An 11,526-nucleotide genomic window follows, 5' to 3' on the forward strand; every position below is an offset into this window, starting at 1 on the left:
AGTTTACAGTTCTTCCTCCCACATTCATTGCTAAATCTTTTTTTCAGCTTCCTCTCTCCGTCAGTGTTTCAGGCTGCTGTGTAATCCCTCCAATCAGAAGGCTGATTGACAAACCTCTGTTTCCTGTAGTTTACTGGCAGCATTACGACAGAAAACTTGTTTCTGCTCTCACATCTAACTGTCAAATCCGGATTTGGTTTTAACAGTGTGTGGACGCGATGGCTGCGTCTGTCAGTGTCTGCAGACGAAGGTAGAAAGTCTCATCTGGATGTGACTTTAACAGGTGAGTAGCCCAACAGGTATCATTATACACCTTTCATGAAGAAGCTCTGCTGCCATTTGTTACATAATTAACTTGAGCGCAGTCATTTTTCAGCCTTTGAGCCTTTTCGTGTTCAGTCGAGTCATATTTTATCATCACTAGGAAACAGATTTATTTTAATCAGCGCTGACTGTTAAAACTACACTCTACCGTGAATCTAAGAACTGCTGCTTGTTGTCTTTACATGGAGACAAATTTAGAAAAATTCATGTTTTGAGGTCAGAGACTTTAGGAGGCGGGGCTTCTGTTGTATTCACTGTGTTTTATTTGTGAAGTTGGTGTGAAGACAAAAAGCTGTTTTTCATTTGCAGGTGTTTGTAACAAACTTCATCTGATCAAAAGTGTGAATCTGCCTTGGTTTTAATTTGTAGACACACTTCCTTAACGACTATGGACTGATGATCTAATGGGTAATAGTCTACTCCAATAATGAGCATGAATATGCCCACTCAAAAATTGCAAAAGCATAGCTTGCCAATCAGGAAGTGTAAACCTCAATACATGCAGACCTCACAGTCGGCTTAGTAACAGGATATCCTTGGGAGAAGGCTGAGCCTGTACTTATAGAATTAGGGTTACAATAGTCACCACCACATAATAAGCTGTTAAGAGGTGTTCTGTGCGATCTGGCAGGAAAAACCAGAGCACAGATGTCAATCAATCAGTTAATTAATTGATTTATTTTATGAAATTGTACAATCCTGTCAGTGTGGTTATTATTCACCACAATAAACAGCTTCCTATTTTTTTGGGCAATAGTAACCCATCTTACATATCTGTTCTGTAAGATGGGTATTGATAAGTTAGAACAAGAGTCAAATGTTGCTGTTCAGTAACGTTATTTCAGGGAAACAAGGACATTAAACTTCAATTCCAAATGGTGCTTTCACTCAAACATCTTTCTTGTTTTGAATAAATTGAAAGAAGTCCAAGCAGAATGCCACTTCAACAATACATAAGTCCTCCCCACAGAGCAGCAGCAGGAGCTCTATCTGGCTAAATTACACTGATCGGCCAATCAGACCTCCTGTTGCTGCTCTGATCCATTTGTGTTACACTTTTTCCTTCAGGTCAGATTTTTAGCAGGGAGCCACAATGAAGTCAATGGACCTTTTGGACACTCTGAAGAGTTTAACAGACGATCAATTCATCAATTTTAAATGGCATCTGAAAGATCCTGGTTTCACGAAACCCTTCCAAGCGATCAAAGAGTCAGATCTGGAGGAGGCAAATAGATACAAGACTGTGGATCTGATGGTGAATACTTTTAAACTTCATGGAGCTCTAGCAGTGACCAGGAAGGTTTTAGTGGAGATACCCAGGAATGATCTGGTGCAGAGTCTGCCAGACACCAGCTCAGGACCAGAAGGTCAGTCACATTTTATTCATTTGTATTTTCATGCAAATAGTGGGTTTGAATGGGCAATACAATACTTGTGATGGAACAGGGTCTCTGTACAGAAGCTCATTGTCTTCAACAAAGGAAAACATCTGGAGGCCTGATTCATTATGAGAAGAGGCTCAGGTGATGTATAATTATTATTTGACAGAGCGTACTGGAGCCACCTGATTTTATTTACTCCTTGGTTTGAGACACGGTGAGATATTAATGTAAGTAATGTTATCAACGTATCCTCATACAATGATTTGCATGATTCCTTACAAAAGTTTCTCCTTGGTAATCGTGCGGTTTGCTGCGAAATTCCTGCAACATGTGTACTCAGTTAGGTTTAGACAACAAAACTACCTAGTTTAGGAAAATATCGTAAAATACTGAGTTAGATTTAGATTTAAGTAACATTTAGGTAACATTTTCACTTCTGCAGCTACAGCAGGAAGTTCAATCCTAACAACTGATGTACACATGGACACACTTGTACTGGTTGAAGTGTTTTTGATCCTGAGGGGTTCCCCTCTCTCCAGCTTTATGTCTTTGATTTCTAAGGCGCAATCTTCAGGTGGGAGTGCCTTTATGACTTATTTTGTTTTCTGTGTGAAAACCTTTACACCCCATTATAGAACCATGTGAAATAATTGAATGAAAGAATAATTGTACCTAGAAATAAACAATAGTTTGTTTAGTTACAGCTGTGTTGACAATGCTCCACACAGATTACACTCCAACTAATCATCTATCATCAGACAAAATGATGTAACCTACAGTACATAACACAGACACATGTTTTATACTTGAATAACAATTAATAACACATACTGTAACCTCTCTTACACAGTGGATGCTGATGTTGGCAAGACGTCAGAGAACAGAGGAACATCCTGCTGTCAGAGCAAAGGTAAAGCTGCTGTATTCTCTGGTTTGTATGGAAGCCCTAAAATAAAAAGTATGATAAATGTTTTAAGAAATACCCTATGTGGCAAACATTATGACTCCAAAAAAGGATTAAAATTAAAAATTCTCTAAAAGAAAGTGCCAAACAAGCTATTTCAAATTTACAAGTTTCATTTTGTGCTGCATTTTCTGGAATGTGAGTAAAAAGCATTAAACCAGCAGCAAACACTGTCACCTCTGCAGCATCAGCAGGAAGATCAGTCCTAACTTATGAAGTACACATGGACACCACACTCGTACTGGTTGAAGCGTTTTTGATCCTGAGGGCCCCAAAAACACTATATACAGTGTAGAGGACTCTATGTCGGGTTTGTTGGATCATGGTCGACACAGAGTAGGTGAATGTGTTGGTTGTGATCTCCCAGAGCAGACTTAAGCTCCATTTTTTGGAGACTTAGATCTGCCACTGCCACTGGCAGCTTGATTCAAAGACCACCTTGATCTGATTTAGTTTTTGTGCGTGCTAGACCCCAAACGTTGGGAGATACCAGCAGTCCTCATCTTTTGTCAGTGGTGGTGCTACCTCCTCAAGTCCATTTGGATACTGTTCCTGCATCTCAGGTTTTTTTTGTAATGTCCGTTGTAGTGAAGCAAAGCGTTTGACTACCTACACAATTTTTTTGTCAAAGGCTGTTGTGGGTCTTTAAATGAAAGTGGGGCAGCCCAACTGTTAGCATCGTCTCTGAAGACATTTGAGTCCATTACCTTGAAGAAGACGATGTATCTCACTGCAGGGTTGAAAAACTAATTGGCAATCTTTGTCCAGTATGTTGGTCTTGAACCTGCTGCCTTACCTTGTGTGCTGGAGTATTTACGCTACTGGTATCCAGTTCTGAAGACTTTTTTTCTGAATGTTCTGCATATTTATGAGTGGATGGGTCTTGTTACACAAAGGTTAGATTTTGATGCCTGATGGGGGATGACATGGTTTAAACCAGTTTAGAATTTCGAAATTACAAGGAGGCCCCTCTCTTTCTTTCAGCCACATGGTGAAGTCCCAACATGGTGTCATATTCTTCATGACAGCGGCTATTCAGCTATTTAAACTTTCCCTTGTTCTGCTTAAGCACTCAAAGCTCTATCCCTCTTTGAGCGACTTCTCGCTCAATCCAATAGATGTTTCCATGTTTTCCAGTTTTGTTAACGTTAGCTATCGTAGATTAGCTTAGCAGTTATCTTCTTTTACAGAGAGAATAAAGAGTCTAGTGTCATTCGCTGTGAGCCTGTAGTGCTATCCACAAGATGACCAATCTGGGACTAAAGTTAGCGTAGGAGTCCTCTGTTATACTGAGACATGGTTTTTAATCAAATGCAGATGGAATCACTTATTCAAATTTAGCTACAGCACTATCAGATAGAGATCCAGAGCAGAAACATTTTCATGGCGTCTACTGTCGTAGTAAGAATTCAAAAAGTATTAAATTATGATTTGAAAAAAGAAGGTTCTGTGGAAAGAACATTAAAATGTTCATTTCAATATCATATGAAAGAACAAGGTCCAGGATGTAGTAATTCATTATAAATAATATGATTCACATATTCTTCTTGACACAGCCAGGTTTCAGTAAGACAAAAGAAATCAACATCTGATAGCTAGTCCACATTTGTATAGTTCTGTTTACCTTTGTTTTTGAAGTGGCAGACGCAGTTTCTATTCTAATAATATTTATATTTATTATATTTGTGTTCAATACAGATGTGATGGTTCTGGGAATATCCATCTCATCTCACCAACAGAAGCTACAATCATACTTTCAGGATACATTCATGTGTGCACAAGAGGCGTGGCTGAAGAAGAAGGATGAGCAACGTCTGGATGATATCTACACAGAGCTGTACATCACAGCGGGGGCTGACATACACATCAACACTCAGCATGAGTTCAGGCAGATTGAGGCGATGGGAGCGAAGTCAGCAGATAAAGAGAAACCAATTCAACCCAGGGACATGTTCAAACCCCCGTCTGGAGGATACAGACCCATAAGAACAGTACTGACCAATGGAATTGCTGGAATTGGAAAAACATTTCTTGCGCACAAGTTTGTTTTGGACTGGGCTGAAGAAAAAAACAATCAAGATGTGCATCTCATTTTCCCCTTCACCTTCCGCCAGCTGAATTTAAGGAAGGGAGAAAAGTTGTGTTTGGCAGAGCTCATTCATGAATGTATCGAGGAGACCAAAGACATAAAGAGAGAAGCTCTTAATCACATCTTCACAGCTCTGCAGTCATCAGGAAACACCAACTACGACAAGAGTCATTTCAAACTTCTGTTTGTCTTGGATGGACTGGATGAGAGCCGCCTTCATCTGGACTGCTCTACCAGTAAAAACCCATCCGTTAACTTTGATGTGACAGAGGCGATCCCAGTTGATGTGCTGCTGACGAACCTCATCAGGGGGAAACTGCTTCCCTCTGCTCGCCTCTGGATAACCACGCGACCTGCAGCAGCCAATCAGATCCATCTTGACTTTGTTGGCATGGTGACAGAGGTCAGAGGGTTCACTGACCCACAGAAGGAAGAGTACTTCAGGAAGAGATTCAGTGATCAGGAGCAGGCCAACAGGATCATCTCCCACATCAAGACCTCACGAAGCCTCCACATCATGTGCCACATCCCAGTCTTCTGCTGGATCACTGCTACAGTTCTCAAGGATCTGAATACCAGAGAGGGAGGACAGCTGCCAAAGACGCTGACAGAGATGTATGCACAATTCTTGGAGTTTCAGACTCATCAGACAAAAGAGAAGTATGACCAAAAAGAGTTCAACCAGTACATTAAGTCATTAGCAAAACTGTCTTTTCACCAGCTGGAAGAAGGCAATCTGATCTTCTATGAGAAAGATCTCAAAGAGAGTGGCATTGATGTCAGTGAAGCCTCAGTGTACTCAGGAGTGTTCACAGAGATCTTCAAAGAAGAACATGGGAAGAAGAATGAAGACAAGATGTTTAGCTTTGTTCATCTGAGTGTTCAGGAGTTTCTGGCAGCGTTCTACGTAAGGATGGAAGTCATTAAGAGAAACAAGAATGTGATGTCGGAGCCAGGGCGAACTTGTGGCGACAGTGTGCGAATGGTTTTCAGCAAAACATCTGTGACGGAGGTCCACAAGTTTGCTATTGACAAGGCCTTGAAGAGTTCCAACGGACACCTGGACCTGTTCCTCCGATTCCTCCTGGGTCTTTCACTGGAGACCAATCAGAATCTCCTACAAGACCTACTGAAAAGGAAAAGAAGCTCACGGACTAATCAGAAAACAGTCGATTACATCAAGAAGAAGCTCAGCGAGAATGTTTCTCCAGAGGAAAGCATCAATCTGTTCCACTGTCTGAATGAACTGAATGATGGTTCTCTAGTGGAGGAGATCCAGTGGTCCCTGAGTTTAGGACTTCTCTCCACAGATAAACTGTCTCCTGCTCAGTGGTCAGCTCTGGTCTTCATCTTACTGTCATCAGAAAAAGATCTGGACGTGTTTGACCTGAAGAAATACTCTGCTTCAGAGGAGGCTCTTCTGAGGCTGCTGCCAGTGGTCAAAGTCTCCAACAAAGCTCTGTAAGTACCCAGATGACTGCAGGTAATAACTGTATCACAGGAGAAGAGTAGTTCTCAACTAATGAAAGTCTTCTGATAGTTGCAAGAATTAGTTGACAAATGTATTAATTAATCAATTGAAAACCATGCAAATTGTTTCTTCAGTTTCATTGCAACTCTACAGATTATTGCATCTATGAAATAAAAAAAAGTGTCACTTAGTTGTTCATTTAGGATTAGCATTTATTTGGAATTGGGATCCATTAATGGCTATTAGATTCCAGTAATATAAACAATAAAAGGCAAATATCCTTTCGGTACCTTGGACTCTAATCCTCAATTGTTAAATTTATATATTCAGATACATGATGTATTTTATATTGTAGAAGAAAAAAGTACTACTGTGTTTGTCTTCATCACTGACTCTCCTTCAGGTTGAGTGTCTGTAACCTCTCAGAGAGAAGCTGTGAAGCTCTGTCCTCAGTTCTCAGCTCCCAGTCCTCTAGTCTGAGAGAACTGGACCTGAGTAACAACGACCTGCAGGATTCAGGAGTAAAGCTGCTGTCTGCTGGACTGGGGAGTCCCCAATGTACACTGGAAACTCTCAGGTCAGGTTCAATACACCTATATGGGGTGAACCAGGACTGCTATATGGTGTATTGTCATTTTCTGCAGTCAGTTTACCATTTTTCATTCATAACATTAGTGTCCACCTAAATATCAGTGTAAGTTATATTAAATTTAGATAGAAATGTTTTCACACATGTGGTGTATATATTTTAGGATGAATGGCTGTAACCTCTCAGAGAGAAGCTGTGGAGCTCTGTCCTCAGTCCTTAGCTCCCAGTCCTCTAGTCTGACAGAGCTGGACCTGAGTAACAACGACCTGCAGGATTCAGGAGTGAAGCTGCTGTCTGCTGGACTGGAGAGTCCACACTGTACACTGGAAACTCTCAGGTCAGGATTCATCTTCTGTTAAACTGAGAACCTTTTATATGTTGATTGATATACAAGACAACACACTATTCCTTTAAAATGCAATATTTAATACCTGGCCCCATGCTCCCAAGAAACAGGGGGCAGGGTTACTTTAAATGACTGTTTTAATCCAAAAGTCTGGACAGAACATACACATTGTATTTTTAAGTAAAAAATACTTTGCTGATGATGGGTTCTGGAGTCATTTGATTGTTGCCAATGCATTTCAAAGCAGTGGACTGTTTAGAATATGTAACATTTCCACTGACTGAGTGACTGATGATTAAGTAAATGTAATATAATTATGTATATCTCCAGGCTGTCAGGCTGTCTGATCACAGAGGAAGGCTGTTCTTCTCTGGCCTCAGCTCTGAGATCCAACCCCTCCCATCTGAGAGAGCTGGACCTGAGCTACAATCATCCAGGAGACTCAGGAGTGAAGCTGCTGTCTGCTGAACTGGAGGCTCCACACTGGAGACCGGACACTCTCAGGTATGAAGAGACAACAAGAGCTCACAGTCTGTTGGTTCACAGTCTGATAACATTGAAGACAGTAGCTGATGTTCTGAGAGTCGTTGTCCCCCTGAGACGGACCTCCTCACTAACATCAGACCAGGATCTGGTGTTGATCATTTATTGACGTCTACAACACATTCTTTATGACAAATGTGGTGTCAAAGTGTTTAAAGAACATTTACAAACTTATCAAGAGGTTCAAACGTTCCCCATGCAATCAACACAAGAAAAGCTGAATCCAAGATAGAAAAATGTAATATCTTTTGGTCTTTTCTATAAATGATATTTGTATGTCCATTTTTACAGTTTGTGTATGAAATATGTTTTATAATTGCAGCTGTTTGTCTAAATGGAAAATCTGAGTGAAGGTTCATTAAGATCATTGGAGATGAAGCTTCATTCTGACTCTGTTTCTTCCTCCAGATTTGAACCTGGTGGAGAGCAGTGGCTGAAACCTGGACTGAGGAAGTGTGAGTGTTCACTTTGATTCATGAAATCTCAAATAAAACCATCAGCTGTGGTCGATGATAAACTGCTGCTGTTTTGTGTCTCTTTGTCTCCATCAGATTCCTGTGAACTCACATTCGACACAAACACAGTGAACACAAACCTCAAACTCTCTGACAACAACAGGAAGGTGACACATGTGGAGGAGGATCAGTTATATCCTGATCATCCAGACAGATTTAACTCCTCGCTTCAGCTGCTGTGTAGAACTGGTCTGACTGGTCGCTGTTACTGGGAGGTGGAGTGGAGAGGAGAAGTTTATATAGCAGTGAGTTACAGAGGAATCAGAAGGAGAGGAGACAGGGGAGACTGTTGGTTTGGAAAGAATGATCAGTCCTGGAGTCTGTTCTGCTCTTATGATGGTTACTCTGTCTATCACAATAAGACAAGAACATCCATCTCCTCCTCCTCCTCCTCCTCCTCCTCCTCCTCCTCCTCCTCTTCCTCCTCTGGTAGAGTAGCAGTCTATGTGGACTGTCCTGCTGGCTCTCTGTCATTCTACAGAGTCTCCTCTGACACACTGATCCACCTCCACACCTTCAACACCACATTCACTGAACCTCTTTATCCTGGGTTTGGGTTTAGGTTCAGTCCTGGTTCCTCAGTGTCTCTGTGTTCTCTGTAGGAGGGACAGTCACCTCCTCTGTTAACACTGTCACTGCTGACAAACACACAATTGTTTTCAAGCTAAACTACAAGCAAATTTTGAGCATCTTGAGCTATTTTGCAGGTTGAGATTAATATAACAAAATAAAATCAACAAATAAATTAGTTTTACATATTATTATGGAAAAATATATAACTTTTTGATGCTAATTCTTGAGTACTTTTTGAATGAGCTCTTTTAAAATTACATATGGAGTCAGTCTCTATGTTTATACAGAACACAAACACATTGCTGAACTCTGTAGATCTGTCCAGTGGTTTTCATTGTGTTGATCATGAACGTTTGGTTCAAAAAGCTGCTGTCTGCTGGTTTAGATGGCTTTGCTTCCAGCTGATCAGCGTGTCAGACTGCAGAGTGAACAGCAGGAGCAGCAGATCCTACAAATACTGAAATATTCTGCAACATTCAAAAGGGAGAGGAATATTAAACACTTCAGATGGTTTCAGACCAAAAGTTCTGTGTTACAGTTCAAAGTTCTGATTAACTGAATTATTCCTGAACTGGACTTTCTATTATGTATCTGTTGTCCCTTGTAGTTTGTAACGTGTTCTAGTTATAATTGTTCCTTGTCTGTTTCTGACATGCTTAATTTCATATTTCTTTGAACCTTGTAACGGTCTCCCTCCAAAAAGAGATTTGAATGTGTCTGCCTAGAAAGGTTATAAATGATTAAATGTTTGAGTCCTCTACAGCTGTAAAAACTATAAACACATGAATAAAGGAAATGATGAGATGACTGGTGGCTTTCTGTCAATCACATTTGATGTATTTATTAAAAACACATTTTTAGCAGGAAAAAATGTTTACAGTTTGAGTTTAATCCGAGGAAACTTCTGAGATGAATGTAGTTAATTTAATAATACATTTATACAATACTTATGTGAAAAGTTGAAGGTTTTAAACTCATGCTTAAGAACTTTCATTTTGTGTTTATTTTGGCAATCCCTGTAGACTTAAGTGGTAGTGTTTTTACTGAAGCAGGGTCTGACAGTCTGCCCCACTCAGTCCTCGTTCTGGTTCTCCCGGGCCTCCTTTCACTCCAGTGGGTCCAGCAATATGGTATTGGTCTCCAGCAACGTGGTGTCGGTGTTGGCTCCCAGAGAGGAGAAGCTCTGCTCTGCTCCTAAGTGAAACCCACAATCAGCCTATAGAGTAGTCACAGGGAGAGAGTGACTGGGATTATGAATGACAATGAGTGTAAAGATAGTCTTCCTGACTGAACTTGTGCTAAGCTTCATTTCAATCAGGAAAGACTTCAATAAAAGTTAACGATAATCTATTACACATAAGAAATTAATAATGCAAAGTCTTTGGACTCCATAGGGAAACCATCTAACAGAGGGGCAGTGATGCTGAGGTCAGACAGGCACAATCCCCCCAAAAGAGGGAATATTAATATTAATATATAAAATAAACAATTTACCTACTGCTGCAGAAAACTCTGAAGAAGAAACAAAAGATTAGTCACAAGAGAAAGATTATGGGTAAAACGTGTTAGAATGAGCTTGCATGAATTGAAGTTAAGCCAGGGTCAGGAGAGGTCAAATAAACTGTAGCAAAGGATAGGGTAGGGAATAGATAGACCGCAAACAAGGATAGGGGGGGTCTAGATAGACCACAGAACAGGATAATGCGGGTCTAGATAGACCACAGTAACGTGTGGTGGGGTCTTGACAGATCACGGAATTGATAGCGGGGGTCTCGACAGACTGCAGGAAAGGATAGGTGGGGCTCATGTTAGACCGAGGATAGAACAGTTATGGTTCATGTTAGAACGCAGCACAGGACAGTTATGGGTCATGTCAGAACACAGCACAGGATAGTTGTGGGTCATGTTAAACCGCAGAACAGGAGAGTTTAGGACACATTAGACCTCAGCCCAGATAGCTGGTCAGCTAAGACCCCAAAATAGAATAGCGGGGTAGAGCAAGACCAGAGAGAGACCTGAAGAGTCCCTGACAACCAGATTTAGTTTTGTTTTTTGATGTTACCCAGGAAGGAAAATATGTTCGACCAGAAATTTAAAAAAGCGGTCCTTCCTGACCAGGTCATGTTACCCCAGCCTATTGAGAACACGGTCACGTTAGACAGGGGAGATTGAGAAAGGGTCCGTTAAACAAGCAAATTGAGAACATGGACATGATAAACCAGCTAAGCCTTGAGGACAGATTTGCAATAAATTGAAAGATGTCATGTGTATATATTCCAACTGTCTAGTAGCATTTCTGCTACTGCTATGATGCTCATCCCCGGTCAGTCTGCCCCCGGCGCATATCCAGGATCCCTCCACCACCAGGGAACATCGTGGTTCAAAACCATTTTAACACAGCATTCCTCTACACCTATACATATCCAGTCACTTGCATTCAAACTTTCCTCTCATCCTGACTCTGTGTTTGTAGACTATTGACCTGTCTCAGGGTTTCCTGGCCGGAGTCCTCAAAATGCTTACCGAAACTTATGCGGCACAAAATCTTCAGTCAAAAGTAAACAATCCAGAATGTTTTTTTCAGCTACCCGAAAAAGAGGTTTGCTAAAAACATATCATCTGCCCTTTCAAGTCCTCTCCTTTCCCGGTTGTTTTGCACCAGTCCAATAAGGGCAGCAACTGGTAAACACCTAATACTTAATACTACTCAATAGTTAATCTTCTATTCGT

General features: G+C 40.9%; 1 protein-coding gene across 1 annotated transcript in view; it reads left to right on the forward strand.

Moving 5' to 3' along the window:
* The first annotated feature begins 1,417 nt into the window (after positions 1–1,417).
* LOC129095264 (NACHT, LRR and PYD domains-containing protein 12-like) overlaps positions 1,418–11,526 on the forward strand; it is a 13,379-nt gene continuing 3,270 nt past the window's right edge. Inside the window, 8 exon segments of the mRNA XM_054603636.1 lie at positions 1,418–1,691; positions 2,557–2,616; positions 4,369–6,220; positions 6,634–6,807; positions 6,983–7,156; positions 7,496–7,669; positions 8,117–8,163; positions 8,260–8,845. Of these exon segments, the coding sequence (XP_054459611.1) occupies positions 1,418–1,691; positions 2,557–2,616; positions 4,369–6,220; positions 6,634–6,807; positions 6,983–7,156; positions 7,496–7,669; positions 8,117–8,163; positions 8,260–8,845 (3,341 nt within the window).

This window comes from Anoplopoma fimbria, chromosome 9, assembly GCF_027596085.1.
Source record: "Anoplopoma fimbria isolate UVic2021 breed Golden Eagle Sablefish chromosome 9, Afim_UVic_2022, whole genome shotgun sequence".
Classification (NCBI taxonomy): Eukaryota; Metazoa; Chordata; class Actinopteri; order Perciformes; family Anoplopomatidae; genus Anoplopoma; species Anoplopoma fimbria.